A 22,927-nucleotide genomic window follows, 5' to 3' on the forward strand; every position below is an offset into this window, starting at 1 on the left:
GTTTAACCTGTAATAAATGCCAAATGTATTGTATGGAAACATTGTCTCATAAAAATATTTTACCTACTGTAAAAAAAAAAAGACTTTTGTTTTCATCCTCAGTGCCTAGTGCTCCACCACGCAAAGTTGAGGCAGAAGTCCTCAACTCGACCGCCATTAAAGTATTCTGGCGTTCCCCTATTCAAAATCGCCAACACGGACAAATTCGAGGCTACCAAATTCACTATGTTAAAATGGAAAATGGAGAAGCGAAAGGGCTTCCCTACATAAGAGATGTTATGCTGGCTGATGCTCAGGTGAGAAATTTGGGAAAAATAAGTATTTTGTAATAGTGTGTCATGTTAGTAAGCCATAATTTTACCAACTTTGGGAAAACTGTAGAAATGAACTTAGTATACTGAGAAATACAAGTAATAAGCAGACACTTGCTTTTAGCAATGTTCTTTCATTCTACTTTGATGACTACAGATGAGTATCCTCACCCACCCCCTGCAGACTGTGAGCCCTCGCGGGCAGGGTCCTCCCTCCTTATGTACTCGTGTGCCTTGTTATCTGCTCATGTTTAATGTATTTGTCTATATTTGCCCGTATTCACATGTAAAGCGCCATGGAATAAATGGCGCTATAAAAATGTATAATAATAAAAATAATAATTTTCCATAGTACTTTTTATGGACTGTCAAAATTTGATGATGTCTAATGCCCTTGTTCTATGTGTTGGACTGTCATTTAAGAGGTTCTTTCACTGACTAATCCAATTGGAGCAATAGCTATACAATAAAACTTTTAATAAACAAACATTACAATTAATAATTGATTATTAATTTTAATGTTTGTTTAGTAAAAGTTATAGTGTATAGATATTACTACAATTGGATTAATGAATGTTTGTCAATAATTTTTGGAGGTGCCATTTAAACTAATTAGCAGTGCATTTGTTTCATTTAAGAGGTTGTCCAAAGCTAAAATAATGCTTCTTTTATATATGGATTGAAGGAAAATAATAAACAGATGCATATTCACATTCCAACACTCCTTTAGATGCAGCGCAGGTCCCGCCGGAGTTCTCCGGACGTGGTGTCTGCCCTATCTACCTAATGTCACACCGGACATAATATCCAATGACACACTCTTCTTGTCACATGTCTGTTGCTGCAAATTACATGTGGCAGACATAGCTTCTGAAGTGGCCAGCGCAAGATCCGCGGGGATGCAGGAAGCAGAATGCCTATGTTTATTACTTTTAATCTATGTTTAAAAAATATATGTTTTGCTGTTGAAAAGCCACTGATAAGAACCTACAATATACTGTAGTTTCAAGACAGTGTTATATGGTAATGTGTTAACCCTTTAAAGGGACACTGTCACCTGAATTTGGAGGGAACAATCTTCAGCCATGGAGGCGGGGTTTTGGGGTTTTTGATTCACCCTTTCCTTACCCACTGGCTGCATGCTGGCTGCAATATTGGATTGAAGTTCATTCCCTGTCCTCCGTAGTACATGCCTGCACAAGGCAATCCTGTCTTGCGCAGGCGTGTACTATGGAGGACAGAGAATGAACTTCAATCCAATATTGCAGCCAGCATGCAGCCAACGGGTAAGGAAAGGGTGAATCAAACACCCAAAAACCCCGCCTCCATGGCTGAAAATTGTTCCCTCCAAATTCAGGTGACAGTGTCCCTTTAAGAGTCTCAGTGACACAAGGCTTAAAGTTTTTTTTGCTGCATTCCATATTTTTCTTTTGGTATAGTTGTATAAAGGCTTGTTTTTTTTGTGGAATGAGTTATAGCTTTCATCAAACAACACTTTTTTTTTTACAATATTTTTAAACTCTTTGGGCTCCATTACCGTAATTAATACTGCCATTGTGCATGCCAGTCAGTGAATGGAACCGCTGGAGTAAGGTGGGCATATTTTGTACAGAGGCACACCACTTAATTTTAAAACTTGTGTGCACCTCGAGCACAAACTACCCCAATCAGGGACTGGAGTACATTTCTGGCATAATTTACATGTATCTTGCATAAATTAAACAAGTGGCCTTAGCCAAGTCTCATTCCCCATACTCCACCCATGTTGATGAAGCTTCACGGGACTTGGTGTGAAATGGTCAAAATTTGTCACATTTTTGTGCCACTTCAAAGTGGTGCAAAAATATACTACATTTGAAGGTGTTTTATGCCAGAAAAATGGCAAAAACCACCTGTATGGATCAAGGGCTTTATTTGAATTTTCATTTTTTTTAGTCCCACTATGGAACTAAACAATGCAATTGCTTGATTTCTCATATAATATTCAGTACTACATTACTTTTAATTGTTGTGCTGAACCAGTAAAATGATAGGTGCCAACCAGGGCCATATTTAGAGATTATGCTGCCCTTTTAGTGCTGCCTCCCCCATTGGTGAGTATGACTGAGGCCGGGATCACACATGCGAGAAACACGTCCGTGTCTCGCATGTGAAATCCAAGCTCTGGCGCCGGCACTGTGGAGCAGAGCATGCGGCCATATAGCAACACATGGAGCCGCACGTTCCGCTCTGGAGTGCCGGCGCCAGAGCTTGGATTTCACATGCGAGACACGGACGTGTTTCTCGCATGTGTGATCCCGGCCTGAAGCAGACACTGTCGGCAGTGACTTTGGAAAAAATCGCTAATGTGAAAGTAGCCTTTTGCAGCAGATCTGGCAGTTTTTCCGCATCTGCCGTGGAACGGATCATTTACGGCAACACTGCGTTTGGTCTCATTCATTCCCTATGGGACTTACGGATATGTGCGGCACTTTATTATTATTATTATTATTTATTGTTATAGCGCCATTTATTCCATGGCGCTTTACATGTGAGGAGGGGTATACATAATAAAAACAAGTACAATAATCTTAAACAATACAAGTCATAACTGGTACAGGAGGAGTGAGGACCCTGCCCGCGAAGGCTCACAATCTACAAGGGATGGGTGAGAATACAGTAGGTGAGGGTACAGCTGGTCATGCAGCGGTTTGGTCAATCGGTGGTTACTGCAGGTTGTAGGCTTGTCGGAAGAGGTGGGTCTTCAGGTTCTTTTTTTGAAGGTTTCGATTGTAGGCGAGAGTCTGATGTGTTGTGGTAGAGGGTTCCAGAGTAGGGGTGATACGCGAGAGAAATCTTGTATACGATTGTGGGAAGAGGAGATAAGAGGGGAGTAGAGAAGGAGATATTGTGGGGATCAGAGGTTGCGTGTAGGTAAGTACCGGGAGACGAGGTCACAGATGTATGAAGGAGACAGGTTGTGGATGGCTTTGTACGTCATGGTTAGGGTTTTGTAGTGGAGTGTCTGGGCAATGAGGAGCCAGTGAAGGGATTGACAGAGGGGAGAGGCCGGGGAATAGCGGGGGGACAGGTGGATTAGTCAGGCAGCAGAGTTTAGAATAGATTGGAGGGGTGCGAGAGTGTTAGAGGGGAGGCCACAGAGCAGAAGGTTGCTGTAGTCAAGGCGAGAGATGATGAGGGCATCGACTAGGGTTTTTGCAGATTCTTGGTTGAGGAATGAATGGATTCGTGAAATATTTTTGAGTTGAAGTCGACAGGAAGTGGAAAGGGCTTGGATATGTGGTTTGAAGGAGAGATCAGCGTCAAGGATTACCCCGAGGCAACGAACTTGTGGGACTGGGGAGAGTGGGCAGCCATTTACTGTAATGGATAGGTTTGTTGGGGGGGTCGTTTGAGATGGGGGAAAGATGATGAATTCTGTTTTGTCCATGTTAAGTTTGAGAAATCTAGCGGAGAAAAAGGATGAAATAGTGGTCAGACATTGAGGGATTCTGGTTAGTAGGGAGGTGATATCTGGTCCAGAGATGTAGATCTGTGTGTCATCAGCATAGAGGTGATACTGAAAGCCATGAGATTCTATGAGCTGTCCCAGCCCAAAGGTGTAAATGGAGAAGAGCAGGGGCCCAAGGACTGAACGTTGTGGGACTCCGACAGATAGGGGGCGAGGTGAGGAGGTGGTGTGTGAGTGGGAGACGCTGAATGTCCGGTCTGTTAGGTATGAGGAGATCCAGGATAGGGCTAAGTCTGTGATGCCAAGAGATGAGAGGGTCTATAATAATAGGGAATGGTCCACTGTGTCAAAGGCAGCCGACAGGCCGAGGAGGAGGAGGACAGAGTAGTGTCGCTTGCTCTTGGTGGTTAAGAGGTCATTGGTGACCTTAGTTAGGGCAGTTTTGCTGGGCAGGGGCGAACACTGACAGCTTGGGTTCCCTGTGCAAGAATTGTGTCTGGTTCCCCCTCCTTTTATGGCGACAAGGCTATATATATATATATATATATATATATATATATATATGTGTATATATATATATATATATATATATATATATATATATATGGCTACACACATACATGTGTATATATTACATAATCTAATTTATGTATATTGCCGTCCCTTATTATACAGTGCCCTCTCTTGTTATATACACTACCGTCCCTTACATATTGTATTATATAGAACTTTGTTTTTTATTACATACTGTCCTCTCTTGTTAGCTGTATAATGCAATGATGGCTGATGGAGCATGGGGAAGCTTCTTTTCTAATGGAGGAGTTGAGCGTAAGTGTGAACGGCGGTAAGTGTGACTTGTGATTCAGTGAAGAGGTATTTGGATAGCCTTTAACAGATACCTGTGTGAATTGGTGTGAGTTGCTGAATTGGGGGTAGCTATATTCATAAGGGGTTAACTTAGGGTGGGGGCTCATAATTAAGGGTTTATAAGGGGCAGCTGTTTGGGGCTCCAGTCCTTTTTGGAAGTGCATTGGACAGCAAGGTGGATCGCTGTTAAGGGAACTAGAGAAAAAAAAAATCTATAAATCTTCAGCATAGCGAGTGTGAGAGAGCTGAGTGTGACCAGAGCGTAAGTGTGAACGGCGATAAGTGTGACTTGTGATTCAGTGACTTTGGAGTCAGGGAGTTTCCAAGGGAGGAATTTCTGAATTACTGTCTGTTTTTTATTAATACTTTGTATTTATTTTTTATTTTATTTATTTAACTTTTCTGTCTGGTGCAATCCCCATTAGGAAATGTGCTCCACTCTTGTTAATGCCATCCAGTGCACATCTTGCCACATGTATGCAGTCCTTGAGCAGCCGATCGAGGGTGCATACTGCTGTGCGAGATGTGAGCACGTTGTGCATTTGGAAAACCAGATTCTGGATCTAAATGTGCAACTGGCAACACTGAGATCCATAGACAATATGGAGAGGAGTCTTCTGCTCACGGAGCAGACGCTCAATGGGATAGATGGGGGGGATGGTGGGATGGAGCTGCAGGACGATGAAGTAGCAAGCTGGGTGACAGGAAGCGGGGTAGAGGGAAGAGTGCCAGGGAGGCTAGTCCTGATCTGGAACACCCCAATAAGTTTGCTAAGTTGGCAGATGAGGGGGGTGCCAGTACAGGGGTAGCACTGCTGCAGCCAGGCATGTCCTCTGAAAGCCGGAGGAGTGACTGCTCCAGTTAGGAAGGAAATAGGAGAGCAGGGCAGGCCAGACAGGTGCTAGTAGTGGGTGACTCAATTATTAGGGGAACAGATAGGGCAATCTGTCACAAAGACAGGGATCGTCGAACGGTGTGTTGCCTAACTGGCGCTCGAGTCCGACACATCGCTGATCGGGTGGACAGATTACTGGGAGGGGCTGGTGAGGACCCAGCGGTCATGGTGCACATTGGCACTAATGACAAAGTTAGAGGTAGGTGGAAGGTCCTTAAAGATGATTTCAGGGAATTAGGCTGCAAGCTGAAACCAAGGACCTCTAATGTGGTATTTTCCGAAATACTGCCTGTACCACGTGCCTCGCCAGAGAGGCAACGGGAGATTAGGGAGGTAAATAAGTGGCTCAAGAATTGGTGTAGGAAGGAGGGGTTTGGGTTCCTTCAGAACTGGGCCGACTTCTCAGTTGGCTACAGGCTCTACGGTAGGGACGGGCTGCACCTCAATGGGGAGGGTGCAGCTGTGTTGGGGAGAAAATGGCTAGAAGGTTGGAGGAGTGTTAAAACTAGGAATTGGGGGGGGAGGGTATTCATTTTATAGGAGGGGAAGATAGTGCAGATAGAGACCTGGGCACAAATAAGGAAATTGGGGGTGGCGGTGGCATGGGGGGTGGGGCTAGAACAGTTAATAATTTAAGAAAGAATAGAGGTACAGAGAGATACATAAAATGTATGTATACTAATGCCAGAAGCCTCGCCAACAAAATGGACGAATTAGAACTAATGTTGTTGGAGCATAATTATGACATGGTGGGGATATCAGAAACGTGGTTAGATGAGAGCCATGACTGGGCTGTTAACTTGCAGGGCTATAGCCTGTTCAGAAATGACCGTACAGATAAGCGAGGGGGTGGGGTGTGTCTATATGTAAAATCGTCCTTAAAACCCATCCTGCGTGATAATGTAGGTGAATTTAATGAAAATGTAGAATCCCTGTGGGTGGAGATAAGGGGAGGGGGAAAAAATAATAAATTACTGATAGGAGTTTGTTATAAATCTCCAAAAATAATGGAAGCAATGGAGAATATCCTCGTAAAGCAAATAGATGAAGCTGCGACTCAAGGAGAAGTCATTATTATGGGGGACTTCAACTACCCTGAAAAAGATTGGGGAACAGAAACCTGCAGTTCCAGCAAAGGTAATCGGTTTTTGACAACTATGAGAGACAATTACCTTTCACAACTGGTTCAGGACCCAACAAGAAGGGAGGCACTGCTAGACCTAATATTAACCAACAGGCCAGACCGCATATCAAATATAAGGGTTGGGGGTCACTTGGGAAATAGCGATCACAAAATAATAAGTTTTCATGTATCCTTTAAAAAGATGTGTAATAGAGGGGTTACAAGGACACTATACTACAGGAGGGCACATTTCCAACGGATGAGAGAGGATCTTGGTGCAATTAACTGGGATGATATCCTGAGACACAAAAATACACAAAGAAAATGGGAGACATTTATTAGCATCCTGGATAGGACCTTGTTGTGAATTCTGTTGTCGGGCTCCCTCCTGTGGTCATTAATGGTACTTCGGCTGGTTCTGTCCATGGACTTCCTCTGGTGGGTGTTTCTGAGTTTCCTTCCACAGGTGACGAGGTTAATTCGTTAGCTGGCTGCTCTATTTAACTCCACTTAGATCTTTGCTCCATGCCACCTGTCAATGTTCCAGTATTGGTCTAGTTCACTCCTGGATCGTTCATGTGACCTGTCTTCCCAGCAGAAGCTAAGTTCCTGCTTGTATTTTCTTTGGTTTGCTATTTTTCTGTCCAGCTTGCTATTTTTATTGTTGTCTTGCTTGCTGGTAGCTCTGGGATGCAGAGGGAGCGCCTCCGCACCGTGAGTCAGTGCGGAGGGTCTTTTTGCGCCCTCTGCGTGGTCTTTTGTAGGTTTTTGTGCTGACCGCAAAGCATCCTTTCCTATCCTCAGTCTGTTCAGTAAGTCGGGCCTCACTTTGCTAAATCTATTTCATCTCTGTGTTTGTATTTTCATCTTTACTCACAGTCATTATATGTGGGGGGCTGCCTTTTCCTTTGGGGAATTTCTCTGAGGCAAGGTAGGCTTTATTTTACTATCTTCAGGGCTAGCTAGTTCCTTAGGCTGTGCCGAGTTGCATAGGGAGCGTTAGGAGCAATCCACGGCTATTTCTAGTGTGCGTGATAGGATTAGGGATTGCGGTCAGCAGAGTTCCCACGTCTCATAGCTCGTCCTACATTATTTGTAACTATCAGGTCATTCCGTGTGCTCTTAACCACCAGGTCCATTATTGTCCTGACCACCAGGTCATAACAGTACAGGTGGCCCAAAGTACTAATGCATCTCAATAGAGGGATAAGAGAAGTTCTGAGACCATTTTTTTTTTCTTTGCAGTGTGTTTTGTCTCTCTTTTCCCCTTTACCTCTGGGTGGTTCAGGACACAGGTGTAAACATGGACATTCAAGGTCTGTCCTCTTGGATGGATAATCTCACTACAAGGGTACAAAACATTCAAGATTTTGTGGTTCAGAATCCGATGTCAGAGCCTAGGATTCCTATTCCTGATTTGTTTTTTGGTGATAGATCTAAGTTCTTGAATTTCAAAAATAATTGTAAATTGTTTCTTGCCTTGAAACCTCGCTCCTCAGGTGACCCTGTTCAACAAGTAAAGATCATTATTTCTTTGTTACGTGGTGACCCTCAAGACTGGGCATTTTCCCTTGCGCCAGGAGATCCGGCATTGCGTGATGTTGATGCGTTTTTCCTGGCGCTTGGATTGCTTTATGACGAACCTAATTCAGTGGATCAGGCAGAGAAAATCTTGCTGGCTCTGTGTCAGGGTCAGGATGAAGCGGAGATATATTGTCAGAAGTTTAGAAAGTGGTCTGTGCTCACTCAGTGGAATGAATGTGCCCTGGCAGCAATCTTCATAAAGGGTCTCTCTGAAGCCCTTAAGGATGTCATGGTGGGATTTCCCATGCCTGCTGGTCTGAATGAGTCTATGTCTTTGACCATTCAGATCGATCGACGCTTGCGTGAGCGTAAAGCTGTGCACCATTTGGCGGTACTATCTGAGCATGGGCCTGAGCCTATGCAATGTGATAGGACTTTGACCAGAGCTGAACGGCAAGAACACAGACGTCGGAATGGGCTATGTTTTTACTGTGGTGATTCAACTCATGTTATCTCTGATTGTCCTAAGCGCACTAAGCGGTTCGCTAGGTCTGCCACCATTGGTACGGCACAGTCTAAATTTCTATTGTCCGTTACTCTGATTTGCTCTTTGTCATCCTATTCTGTTATGGCATTTGTGGATTCAGGCGCTGCCCTGAATTTGATGGACTTGGAGTATGCTAGGCGCTGTGGTTTTTTCTTGGAGCCTTTGCAGTATCCTATTCCATTGAGAGGAATTGATGCTACGCCTTTGGCCAAGAATAAGCCTCAGTACTGGACCCAATTGACCATGTGCATGGCTCCTGCACATAAGGAGGATACCCGCTTTCTGGTGTTGCATAATCTGCATGATGTGGTCGTTTTGGGGTTGCCATGGCTACAGGTTCATAATCCAGTATTGGACTGGAAATCTGTCTGTGTCCAGCTGGGGTTGCCAGGGGGTACATAGTGATGTTCCATTTTTGTCTATTTCGTCTTCCACTCCTTCTGAAGTTCCAGAGTTTTTGTCGGATTATCGGGATGTATTTGATGAGCCCAAAGCCAGTGCCGTACCTCCTCATAGGGATTGCGATTGTGCAATTAATTTGATTCCTGGTAGTAAGTTTCCTAAGGGCCGATTGTTCAATTGTTCAGAACACGCTGCTATGCGGAGTTATATAAAGGAATCCTTGGAGAAGGGCCATATTCGCCCGTCGTCATCACTGTTAGGAGCAGGGTTCTTTTTTGTGGCCAAGAAGGATGGTTCTTTGAGACCTTGTATTGATTACCGCCTTCTTAATAAAATTACAGTCAAATTTCAGTATACTTTGACGTTGCTGTCTGATTTGTTTGCTCGTATTAAAGGGGCTAGTTGGTTCACCAAGATAGATCTTCGAGGGGCGTATAATCTTGTGCGTATTAAACAAGGCGATGAATGGAAAACAGCATTTAATACGCCTGAGGGCCATTTTGAGTACCTGGTTATGCCATTCGGGCTTTCCAATGCTCCATCAGTATTTCAGTCCTTTATGCATGACATCTTCCGAGAGTACCTGGATAAATTCCTGATTGTGTATTTGGATGATATTTTGGTCTTTTCGGATGATTGGAAGTCTCATGTGAAGCAGGTCAGAATGGTGTTCCAGGTCCTTCGTGCGAATTCCTTGTTTGTGAAGGCGTCAAAGTGTCTCTTTGGAGTTCAGAAGGTTTCATTTTTGGGGTTCATTTTTTCCCCTTCTACTATCGAGATGGACCCTATTAAAGTCCAGGCCGTTTACGATTGGACTCAGCCGACATCTGTGAAGAGCCTGCAAAAGTTCCTGGGCTTTGCTAATTTTTATCAGCGCTTCATCGCTAATTTTTCTAGTGTTGCTAAACCGTTGACTGATTTGACCAAGAAGGGTGCTGATGTGGTCAATTGGTCTTCTGCAGCTGTAGAGGCTTTTCAGGAGTTGAAGCGTCGTTTTTCTTCTGCCCCTGTGTTGTGCCAGCCACATGTTTCGCTCCCGTTTCAGGTTGAGGTTGATGCTTCTGAGATTGGAGCAGGGGCTGTTTTGTCGCAGAGAAGTTCTGATGGCTCGGTGATGAAGCCATGTGCTTTCTTTTCTAGAAAGTTTTCGCCTGCTGAGCGTAATTATGATGTTGGTAATCGAGAGTTGTTGGCCATGAAGTGGGCATTCGAGGAGTGGCGTCATTGGCTTGAAGGACACAAGCATCGCGTGGTGGTCTTGACAGATCACAAGAATTTGACTTATCTTGAGTCTGCCAAACGGTTGAATCCGAGACAGGTCGTTATTTTTCTCCCGTTTTGATTTTGTGGTTTCGTACCTTCCGGGCTCTAAGAATGTGAAGGCTGATGCCCTGTCAAGGAGTTTTGTGCCTGTCTCTCCGGGTGTTCCTGAGCCGGTGGGTATTCTCAAAGAGGGGGTAATTTTGTCTGCCATCTCCCCTGATTTGCGGCGGGTGCTGCAAAAATTTCAGGCTGATAGACCTGACCGTTGCCCAGCGGAGAAACTTTGTCCCTGATAGATGGACTAGTAGAGTTATCTCTGAGATTCATTGTTCAGTGTTGGCTGGGCATCCTGGAATCTTTGGTACCAGAGATTTGGTGGCTAGATCCTTTTGGTGGCCGTCTTTGTCACGGGATGTGCACAAGCCCCTATCACAGATATTTGTGCTTGTGACCTGGCCTCCCATTTTATAGAGAAAATAGACAATATCCGTCAGGAAATCCGCTCCCAACAACTAAGTTCAGTGACTCCCATCCCTCCCCTCATTGCCCCTGGCTCACTCTCCACATTCGATCCCATCACAGAAGAAGAAGTCTCCAAGCTCCTCTCCTCTTCTCGTCCGACTACATGCACTACCGACCCCATTCCCTCACATCTCCTCCAGTCTCTCTCTCCAGTTGTCACAAGTGACCTAACTACAATCTTTAATCTCTCCCTCTCCTCTGGCATTTTCCCCTCCTCCTTCAAACACTCTATCATTACTCCATTACTAAAGAAACCTACCCTCGACCCATCCTGCACAAACAACTACAGACCGGTCTCCAATCTCCCCTTCATCTCTAAACTCTTGGAGCGCCTGATATACTCCCGCCTTACCCGTTACCTCTCCACTCACTCCCTCCTAGACCCTTCACAGTCCGGTTTCCGCCCCCTACATTCAACAGAAACTGCACTCATCAAAGTGACCAATGACCTTCTGACAGCAAAACGTAATAGTGACCACTCTCTGCTCATTCTTCTCGACCTTTCTGCAGCTTTTGACACTGTTGACCACCCTCTCCTTCTCTTTAGGCTCCAGTCACTAGGCATTAAGGACACTGCTCTCTCCTGGTTCTCCTCCTATCTTTCTGACCGCTCCTTCAGTGTTCTGTTCTCTGGCTCCACTTCATCTCCTCTTCCTCTCACTGTTGGGGTACCTCAGGGCTCAGTCCTTGGCCCCCTTCTATTCTCTCTCTACACGGCCCCAATTGGACAGACCATCAGCAGATTTGGCTTTCAGTACCATCTTTATGCCGACGACACACAACTATATATGTCATCCCCTGACCTTACCCCCGCTGTACTACAGAACGCCACTGACTGTCTGTCCGCAGTCTCCAACATCATGTCCGCTCTCTATCTGAAACTCAACCTCTCCAAAACTGAACTTCTTCTGTTCCCACCATCTACTAACCTCCCTAAATCTGACATTTCCCTCTCTGTGGGTGGCACCATAATAACACCACGGCAGCAGGCGCGCTGTCTGGGTGTTATGTTTGACTCCGATCTCTCCTTCACCTCCCATATACAATCTCTTGCCCGCTCGTGCCGCTTACACCTAAAGAACATCTCTAGTATCCGCCCTTTTCTCACCATGGAGACAGCTAAAACCCTCACTGTCGCCCTGATCCACTCCCGCCTGGACTACTGTAACGCTCTATTAATTGGCCTCCCCCTCACTCGACTTTCCCCTCTCCAGTCCATCCTTAATGCAGCAGCCAGGGTCGTCCATGTGGCTAATCGTTACTCGGACGCGTCCGCTCTTCACCAGTCGTTACACTGGCTACCCATTCATTACAGGATACAATTCAAAGTACTTGTTCTCACCCACAAAGCTCTCCACAGTGCGGCACCCCCTTACATCTCCTCCCTCATTTCTGTCTATCAGCCTAACAGACCACTGCGCTCTGCAAATGACTTTCGATTAACCTCTGCACTAATCCGTACCTCCCACTCCCGACTCCAAGACTTCTCCCGTGCTGCGCCAATCCTCTGGAATGCTCTACCCCAAGATATTAGGACCATCCATAATTTGCATAGTTTTAGGCGCTCGCTCAAAACACATTTGTTCAGAGCGGCCTATCACGTTCACTAATCAAAGTTATGTTTGTGTGTGTGTAGCCCATTCACTATCCCCATCTATTCCCCAACCCCTGAAGATGGCTAGACCATGATTGTAAATACATCATTGTAAATACACACCTGTACTTTGCATCTCCCCCTCCTCATTGTAGATTGTAAGCTCTCACGAGCAGGGTCGTCTTATTTTGCTTTAATTATTGTATTGTTAACGTTGTTACTTATGACTTTTGTGTTTGAAACTGTTAAACTGTAAAGCGCTGCGGAATATGTTGGCGCTATATAAATAAAGATTATTATTATTATTATTATTATGTGCGTTCTTTTGTGCAGTCCTGTGGGACTTGTGCTCAGGCTAAGCCCTGCTGTTCTCGTGCCAGTGGGTTGCTTTTGCCCTTGCCGGTCCCGAAGAGGCCCTGGACGCATATTTCTATGGAATTTATTTCGGATCTCCCCGTCTCTCAAAAGATGTCGGTCATTTGGGTGGTTTGTGATCGCTTTTCTAAGATGGTCCATTTGGTACCTTTGTCTAAATTGCCTTCCTCCTCTGATTTGGTGCCATTATTTTTCCAGCATGTGGTTCGTTTACATGGTATTCTGGAGAACATAGTTTCTGACAGAGGTTCCGAGTTTGTTTCGAGGTTTTGGCGATCCTTTTGTGCTAGGATGGGCATTGATTTGTCTTTTTCCTCGGCTTTTCATCCTCAGACAAATGGCCAAACCGAACGAACTAATCAAACTTTGGAAACATATCTGAGATGCTTCGTTTCTGCTGATCAGGATGATTGGGTGTCCTTTTTGCCGTTGGCTGAGTTCGCCCTTAATAATCGGGCCAGCTCGGCTACTTTGGTTTTGCCGTTTTTCTGCAATTCTGGTTTCCATCCTCGTTTCTCTTCAGGGCAGGTTGAGTCTTCGGACTGTCCTGGTGTAGATACTGTGGTGGATAGGTTGCAGCAGATTTGGACTCATGTGGTGGACAATTTGACATTGTCCCAGGAGAAGGCTCAACGTTTCGCTAACCGCCGGCGCTGTGTGGGTCCCCGACTTCGTGTTGGGGATTTGGTTTGGTTGTCGTCTCGTTATGTTCCTATGAAGGTTTCCTCTCCTAAGTTTATGCCTCGTTTCATTGGTCCGTATAAGATTTCTGAGGTTATCAATCCTGTGTCATTTCGTTTGGCCCTTCCTGCTTCTTTTGCCATCCATAATGTGTTCCATAGGTCGTTATTGCGGAGATACGTGGCGCCTGTGGTTCTATCCGTTGATCCTCCTGCCCCGGTGTTGGTTGAGGGGGAGTTGGAGTATGTGGTGGAGAAGATTTTGGATTCTCGTATTTCGAGACGGAAACTCCAGTACCTGGTCAAGTGGAAGGGTTATGGTCAGGAAGATAATTCCTGGGTTTTTGCCTCTGATGTTCATGCTGCCAATCTGGTTCGTGCCTTTCATTTGGCTCATCCTGGTCGGCCTGGGGGCTCTGGTGAGGGTTCGGTGACCTCTCCTCAAGGGGGGGTACTGTTGTGAATTCTGTTGTCGGGCTCCCTCCTGTGGTCATGAATGGTACTTCGGCTGGTTCTGTCCATGGACTTCCTCTGGTGGGTGTTTCTGAGTTTCCTTCCACAGGTGACGAGGTTAATTCGTTAGCTGGCTGCTCTATTTAACTCCACTTAGATCTTTGCTCCATGCCACCTGTCAATGTTCCAGTATTGGTCTAGTTCACTCCTGGATCGTTCTTGTCACCTGTCTTCCCAGCAGAAGCTAAGTTCCTGCTTGTATTTTCTTTGGTTTGCTATTTTTCTGTCCAGCTTGCTATTTTTATTGTTGTCTTGCTTGCTGGTAGCTCTGGGACGCAGAGGGAGCGCCTCTGCACCGTGAGTCAGTGCGGAGGGTCTTTTTGCGCCCTCTGCGTGGTCTTTTGTAGGTTTTTGTGCTGATCGCAAAGCATCCTTTCCTATCCTCAGTCTGTTCAGTAAGTCGGGCCTCACTTTGCTAAATCTATTTCATCTCTGTGTTTGTATTTTCATCTTTACTCACAGTCATTATATGTGGGGGGCTGCCTTTTCCTTTGGGGAATTTCTCTGAGGCAAGGTAGGCTTTATTTTACTATCTTCAGGGCTAGCTAGTTCCTTAGGCTGTGCCGAGTTGCATAGGGAGCGTTAGGAGCAATCCACGGCTATTTCTAGTGTGCGTGATAGGATTAGGGATTGCGGTCAGCAGAGTTCCCACATCTCAGAGCTCGTCCTACATTATTTGTAACTATCAGGTCTTTCCGTGTGCTCTTAACCACCAGGTCCATTATTGTCCTGACCACCAGGTCATAACAGGACCTGTGCACAGTATATACCGTATGGGAATAAACATACTAGAAATAGGAGGAAACCAATATGGCTAAATAGAGCTGTAAGGGGCGCAATAAGTGACAAAAAGAAAGCATTTAGAGAATTAAAGGAAGTAGGTAGTGACGATGCATTAAATAAATACAGAAAATTAAATTCTGTAAAAAGCAAATCAAGGCAGCAAAGATTGAGACAGAGAGACTCATTGCCAGAGAGAGTAAAAATAATCCTAAAATATTCTTTAACTAGATAAATAGTAAGAAACTAAAAAATGATAGTGTTGGCCCCCTTAAAAATAGTCTGGGTGAAATGGTGGATGAGGATGAGGAAAAAGCCAATATGCTAAATGACTTTTTTTCATCAGTATTTACACAAGAAAATCCCATGGCAGACAAAATGACTAGTGATAAAAATTCCCAATTAAATGTCACCTGCTTAACCCAGCAGGAAGTGCGGCGGCGTCTAAAAATCACAAAAATTGACAAATCTCCGGGCCCGGATGGGATACACCCTCGAGTACTGCAGGAATTAAGTACAGTCATTGATAGACCATTATTTTTAATCTTTAAAGACTCCATAATAACAGGGTCTGTACCACAGGACTGGCGTATAGCAAATGTGGTGCCAATATTCAAAAAGGGGACAAAAACTGAACTCGGAAATTATAGGCCAGTAAGCTTAACCTCTACTGTGGGTAAAATCCTGGAGGGCATTCTAAGGGATGCTATGCTGGAGTATCTGAAGAGGAATAACCTCATGACCCAGTATCAGCACGGGTTTACTAGGGACAGTTCATGTCAGACTAATTTGATCAGTTTCTATGAAGAGGTAAGTTCCGGATTGGACCAAGGGAACCCAGTGGATGTAGTGTATATGGACTTTTCAAAAGCTTTTGATACGGTGCCACACAAAAGGTTGATACATAAAATGAGAATAATGGGGATAGGGGAAAATATGTGCAAGTGGGTTGAGAGCTGGCTCAGGGATAGGAAACAAAGGGTGGTTATTAATGGAGCACACTCGGACTGGGTAGCGGTTAGCAGTGGGTACCACAGGGCTCAGTATTAGGCCCTCTTCTTTTTTTTTTTTGTTTCTTTTTCTTTTTAAATATTATTATTGAAATTTTGCATAAGAAATGGTAGGGGATAAAGGGAAGGGAAGATGGGGAAGGGGTTAACATTGGAGAAAAAAAAAAGGGTGAGGGAAAAGGGAATCAATATAATTAGAGAACCAAATATCAATCTTGAATAGACAAGAAAAAAAAGACATTAAATATGATCTTTTGAATAGAAAATACTACAATTTTTCTTATGCAATGCATTGGAAAGAGATATAAAGTAACAATCTTTATCCACTTTGCATGACTACAAGAGATTTACTCTTTACAAAACTTGTCATTCCAAATCTTCCATTTTTTCAGATATTTTGTTGGCAGCAAATCTCCATTCTAATGCACTATGCTGATAGATTTTATCCAGAATATCTGTAAAGCTGGGTGAATCTGATTGATTGTTTCCACCAGAGTGCTATTGTACTTTTGACTACTAGAAATATATGTATTAGGATGCATTTGACCTGAGGATCAATTCCTTCCATGTCCAGAGAAAGGAGAGCCCTCTGGGGAGTAATCACAACATTTTTAAAAAATATATTAATATGAAATGAAACTTTTGACCATAGAGGTTTTATTTTCGGGCAGCCCCAAAAAAGATGAAAAAGATTTCCTTGATATCCGCACTTCCTCCAGCACAAAGGAGAGTGATCCTGATATATATGCGCAAGTCTAATTGGTGTGTAGTACCCACGTGTGATCACCTTGAAGTAGGACTCCTGTAGAGCCATTGAAATGGTAGACATGTATGTATCCTTAACCCCTTTCTGACATCGGACGTACTATCCCGTCTAGGTGGGGTGGGCCCCTATGACCACGGACGGGATAGTACGTCCAGCGCGATCGGCGGCGCTCACGGGGGGAGCGCGGCCGATCGCGGCCGGGTGTCAGCTGCCTATCGCAGCTGACATCCGGCACTATGTGCCAGGAGCGGTCACGGACCGCTCCCGGCACATTAACCCCCGGCACACCGCGATCAAATATGATCGCGATGTGCCGGCGGTGCAGGGAAGAATCGCGCAGGGAGGGGGCTCCCTGCCTGCTTCCCTGAGCCCCCCGCAGCAACGCGATGTGATCGCGTTGCTGCGAGGGTCTTACCTCCCTCCCTGCTTGTTCCAGGCCCGGATCCAAGATGGCCGCGGATCAGGGTCCTGCAGGGAGGGAGGTGGCTTCACAGAGCCTGCTTAGAGCAGGCACTGTGAAGCAGCCTGCACTGCTCTCAGATCGGTGATCTGACAGAGTGCTGTGCAAACTGGCAGATCACCGATCTGTGATATCCCCCCCTGGGACAATGTAAAAAAGTAAAAAAAAAATTTTCAAAATGTGTAAAAAAAAAAAAAAAAAAAAAAAAATATTATTCCCCTAAATACATTTCTTTATCTAAATAAAAAAAAACAATAAAAGTACACATATTTAGTATCGCCGCGTCCGTAACGGCCCGACCTATAATACTGGCCCACTAGTTAACCCCTTCAGTAAACACCGTAAGAAAAAAAAAAAAAAAAAGAGGCAAAAAACAACGCTTTATTATCATACCGCCGAATAAAAAGTGGAATAACACGCGATCAAAAAGACAGATATAAATAACCATGATACCGCTGAAAGCATCATCTTGTCCCGCAAAAAACGAGCCGCCATACAGCATCATCAGCAAAAAAAAAAAAAAAGTTATAGTCCTGAGAATAAAGCGATGCAAAAATAATTATTTTATCTATAAAATAGTTTTTATCGTATAAAAGCGCCAAAACATAAAAAAATGATATAAATGAGATGTCGCTGTAATCGTACTGACCCGAAGAATAAAACTGATTCATCAATTTTACCAAACGCGGAACGGTATAAACGCCTCCCCCAAAAGAAATTCATGAATAGCTGGTTTTTGGTCATTCTGCCTCACAAAAATCGGAATAAAAAGCGATCAAAAAATGTAACGTGCCCAAAAATGTTACCAATAAAAACGTCAACTCGTCCCGCAAAAAACAAGACCTCACATGACTCTGTGAACCAAAATATGGAAAAATTATAGCTCTCAAAATGTGGTAACGCAAAAAATATTTTTTGCAATAAAAAGCGTCTTTTAGTGTGTGACGGCTGCCAATCATAAAAATCCGCTAAAAAACCCGCTATAAAAGTAGATGAAACCCCCCTTCATAACCCCCTTAGTTAGGGAAAAATTAAAAAAATGTATTTATTTCCATTTTTCCATTAGGGCTAGGGTTAGGGCTAGGGTTAGAGTTAGGGCTAGGGTTAGGGCTAGGGTTAGAGTTAGGGCTAGGGTTAAGGCTACAGTTAGGGTTGGGGCTAAAGTTACGGTTAGGGTTTAGATTACATTTACAGTTGGAAATAGGGTTGGGATTAGGGTTAGGGGTGTGTCAGGGTTAGAGGTGTGGTTAGGGTTACTGTTGGGATTAGGGTTAGGGGTGTGTTTGGATTAGGGTTTCAGTTATAATTGGGGGGTTTCCACTGTTTAGGCACATCAGGAGCTCTCCAAATGCGACATGGCGTCCGATCTCAATTCCAGCCAATTCTGCGTTGAAAAAGTAAAACAGTGCTTCTTCCCTTCCGAGCTCTCCCGTGTGCCCAAACAGGGGTTTACCCCAACATATGGGGTATCAATGTACTCAGGAGAAATAGGAGAACAACTTTTGGGGTCCAATTTCTCCTGTTACCCTTGGGAAAATACAAAACTGGGGGCTAAAAAATAATTTCTCTGATCGCCCATGACGGCACCACGGAGAGAGGGGATCCGCCCACCAAGGACAGGAAACCTACGGATAAAAAGGCGGTACCACTCTCCTGCATCAGTTGGTTTCCTGTCCTTGATGGGAGACCTACGGACTTACCAGTTCGTCGTTGGATCCGGGGCCAACCAGTCCGATTCAGGCAGCTGGGGTCCCTCTGCCTCGGCTAGGGTGGTGACCCGAAGCGCCACCGCTGGGAGCCAGTGGGCCGACAGGGTGTGCGGGGGAGGTGACAAGGAGTTCGCGGTCACCTCCCCAGGTAAGATGCAGCAGCGGCAACATCCAGGGGGGTCCCTCTGTGGTTGCGGGAGGTGCAGCACGACCCTCCCTAAATCAAGCGTCAGTCTGCACACTGCATCGCCATCAGGCGTGCAGGTATTGTGCTACTGGGGCTGCATAGGACCGGGGGTGCCGGTCAGCAGCGCATATCTGCTTCCGGGCGCTGCTTTGCGCAGGCCCGGTATCCAGCTGGGTCTCGCGAGGTCTGCAGAGCGCCGGTATGCGCAGGCGCCGGCGGTGCTTCCGGCCGGGCGCTTGGTGCGCTCTGCGCAGGCGCCGGCGTGGCTCCAGCCGGGCGCTTGGTGTACACTGCGTGGGCGCCGGCGGGGCTTCTGGCCGGGGCGCGCTCTGCGCAGGCGCCGGCGTGGCTCCAGCCGGGCGCTTGGTGTGCATTGCGCAGGCGCCGGGGGTGCTTCTGAAGCCGCCGGTATGTTTCGGCGGGGCGCTTGATGCGCACTGCGCAGGCGCCGGCGGGTCTTCCGGTCGGATGGCGCGGATTACCGCTAGAGCGTGGTTTTTGAGTCGGATTACTGCGCAGGCGCCGACCGCTCCTCATATGATCAGTCGCTACTGCGCAGGTGCAGGGAAGCGGCGGGAGGGTTCAAATAGTAGAACCCTCATCCTCTTGGTGGCTCTGCAGTAATAGGCAGGAGCTTCAAGGGGAATAGGAGCGACAACTCAGCCGAGTTCAAGGCACGCAGACCAGCAGCAGTATGAGTGACCCAGCATCACCTCCGCCCGAATCACCTCCACCTGCAGTATCGCCACAGCAGCAGCAGCAGCAAAAAAGGCGGCAGCAGAAAGTGCACCAGGACACCAGCAAAGAACGCCAAAGGTCTCAACACAGTAAGGAGTCCAGTACGGCGTCGGGGAGAAAGCCAGAGGCAGAGAACCCCCAATCGGTATTTATGGGTCCTGGAGGTGGTAAGTGGATCTTCGTGAATGTCAGAGACAGTAAGATTGTTATTTGTCTCTTTTTAGGGGAGGAAAAGCGTAGCTAAAACTAAACACAAAAGTTGCGCCATCTGTAGAGAGGACCTTCCACCTACATGTGATAAAAGACTATGCAATACTTGCATTCAACAAACTGTGTCTGAAAACCTTCCAGGGTTTGCTTCAGATCTTAAGAGCCTAATTAAAGAACAAGTAGAGGACACTTTTAGGTCACTAAAAAGTGGAAAAAAAAGGAGAAAGACCAGGCATAGGTCTCCATCTCCAGCCTCAAAATCCGAAAGTGGTAGTGAGAGTTCAGCGTCCTCCGTCTCCTCCGACTCATCCTCATCATCTACTTCTTCCTCGGGGGGACATAACTGTTTCCCACTAGAGGATACTGATGGCCTCATAAAGGCAGTAAGAAGCACCATGGGGTTGGTAGACTCCCATCCTAAAAAAACAGTACAAGACATTATGTTTGGAGGCCTAGAACAGAAAAAGAGGAGAGCTTTTCCGCTTAACGAAGCAATTGCAGCCCTAATTAAGAAGGAATGGAAAAAGCCCATGAGGAAGACGCTCTTAACTCCAAAAAGGAAATATCCCTTCGAGGAAGAATCGTGCTCCTTTTGGGAGAAGGCCCCGAAATTAGACGTGGCAATTGCTAAAGCCTCAAAGAAATTCGCCCTCCCGTTTGAGGACATGGGGGTTCTGAAGGACCCAATGGACAAAAAGGCAGATGCATTTCTCAAGGGCTCTTGGGAGGCAGCGGGAGGAGGCCTGAAGCCGGCAGTTGCAGCTGCATGCACTTCGCGCTCCCTGATGATCTGGCTGAACCAGCTAGAGGGTCAGTTAAAGGGGAAAACTTCCCGAGACTTAATTCTGGATACATTACCCGTAATGAGGGGGGCTGCGGCCTTCCTAGCCGATGCCTCGGCCGACTCCATCAGGCTATCCGCCAGAGCAGCAGTGTTTGCTAATGCGGCCAGGCGCGCCCTCTGGCTTAAGAATTGGCCAGGCGACCTACAAACGAAAACGAAACTCTGTACCATCCCCTGTGAAGGGGAGTTTCTGTTTGGGTCGACTCTAGACGACATCTTAGAGAAAGCCGGGGACAAGAAAAAGTCCTTCCCCTCTCTGGGTCTCCCCTCTTATCGGAAGCCCTTTCGGAACAAGAGGTTTTTCCGTAAGAACCCAGGGAAAGGCCAGGGGAAGTGGGACGATAAGAAAAATAAAAATAAAGGATTTATCTTCAATAAAAACCTCAATGACAGCAAGAAACCTCCACAATGAAGGTTCACCCCAGGTGGGAGGGAGATTATCTCTCTTTCTCCCAGCCTGGAAAAAGATCACCTCCAGTCATTGGATCCTAAACATCATAGAATCAGGACTGAGGTTAACATTCAAGAGGTACCCTCGTCCCTCCTTCAAGGTAACATCTACCAGATCCTCAGCAGAAGAACAGTTAACTCTAGAAAACGAGATTGTGGGGTTAGTAAAAAAAGGAGTACTCCTAGAAGTTCCCCCTCAAGAAAGAGGGCAAGGGTACTATTCCCCTCTATTCCTGAGGAAAAAACCAGATGGTTCCTTCAGGACCATTATCAATCTGAAGAATCTAAACAATTACTTAGAGGTTCAAGCATTCAAAATGGAAACGATAAAGTCATCAATCAAAATGCTGTTTCCTCAGTGTTTCATGGTGGTCCTGGACTTGAAGGACGCATATTATCACGTCCCAATACACAAGGATCACCAGAGATTCCTCAGAATGGCAATCCACATCAAGGGAGTCCTAAGACACTTCCAGTTTACAGCTCTTCCATTCGGCCTAGCAATAGCCCCGAGGGTTTTTACAAAGCTGGTCGCGGAGGTAATGGCTCACCTCAGGGAAGAAAACACCCTGATCGTTCCATATCTGGACGATTTCCTGGTGATAGGCTCCTCCCAGCAACATTGCAAGAATCAGCTAGATTTAGTGATTCAATCTCTAAAAAACCTGGGCTGGCTAATAAACCTAGAGAAATCCAAACTGGTGCCTTCTCAGGTTCAGGAGTACCTAGGTCTCACTCTAGACTCCAGAAAAATGGAATGCCGGCTCCCAGAGGGCAAATTACAAAAGATAAAAAGCTTAGCATCAAGAGTACAATCTCTCCCCTCTATAACTCTCCGACAGGGCATGTCACTGTTAGGCTCTATGACCTCTTGCATCCCGGCAGTCCAGTGGGCCCAACTACATTCCAGGGATCTCCAATGGCAGCTACTGTCCGAGCAAATCCGCCTAGGAGAGCATTTAGACGGGCGGTTAACATTGTCTCCTCGCACCAATCTCTCTCTAACTTGGTGGACATTGCAGGAAAATCTTTCCCAGGGAGTTCCATGGGTAATCCCGATATCAAAGGTCCTAACAACGGACGCAAGCCCCTCAGGGTGGGGGGCTCATCTGGGCGACCTTGTAGCTCAGGGCATTTGGTCCCCGTCCCTTGCAAACAATTCCTCCAATATGAAGGAACTCCTGGCAGTAAAATTTGCCCTTCAGGAATTCCTGGGGGTCCTTCAATCTCACCATGTGAGGGTGATGTCGGACAATCAGGTGGTAGTATCGTATATAAACCATCAGGGGGGTACCCGTTCCAAAAGTCTAATGGAAGTGGCCAACTCGATCCTTCAGATAGCCGAAAACAACCTTCTATCCCTGACAAGTCTACACATAAAAGGGATAGACAATTACAAGGCAGACTTCCTCAGTCGTTCCAGCCTAAAACAGGGAGAATGGGAACTAAATCCAGGCATATTTACCCAGATCACTCAGAAATGGGGGGTTCCCAAAATAGATCTCTTCGCGAGCCATTTAAACAAAAAAGTAGCCGCCTTTTGCTCTCTATCTCCCATGGGGAACCCAGTAGCCCTGGATGCTTTCCTGATTTCTTGGGGTCACCATCTGGTCTATGCCTTTCCTCCTCTCATTTTGATTCCAGCAGTGCTGAGGAAGATTCGGGAGGACGGGGCGTTGGTCATATTAATTGCCCCGTTCTGGCCG

The 22,927-nt window shown here is 45.9% G+C and overlaps 1 protein-coding gene across 7 annotated transcripts in view; it reads left to right on the top strand.

The window, feature by feature from the left end:
• Positions 1-22,927, top strand: part of PTPRS (protein tyrosine phosphatase receptor type S) — a 715,207-nt gene that overhangs the window by 426,362 nt on the left and 265,918 nt on the right. For 6 of the 7 annotated variants that reach the window (XM_069767783.1, XM_069767782.1, XM_069767785.1 and 3 more), the window contains exon 12: positions 103-296. The exons of the other annotated variant lie outside the window; for it this stretch is intronic. In XM_069767783.1, coding sequence (XP_069623884.1) covers positions 103-296 — 194 coding nt within the window. The remainder of the gene's footprint in view (positions 1-102; positions 297-22,927) is intronic. 7 annotated transcript variants of the gene reach the window in all.

This window comes from Ranitomeya imitator, chromosome 1 (assembly GCF_032444005.1).
Source record: "Ranitomeya imitator isolate aRanImi1 chromosome 1, aRanImi1.pri, whole genome shotgun sequence".
NCBI classification, from domain to species: Eukaryota; Metazoa; Chordata; class Amphibia; order Anura; family Dendrobatidae; genus Ranitomeya; species Ranitomeya imitator.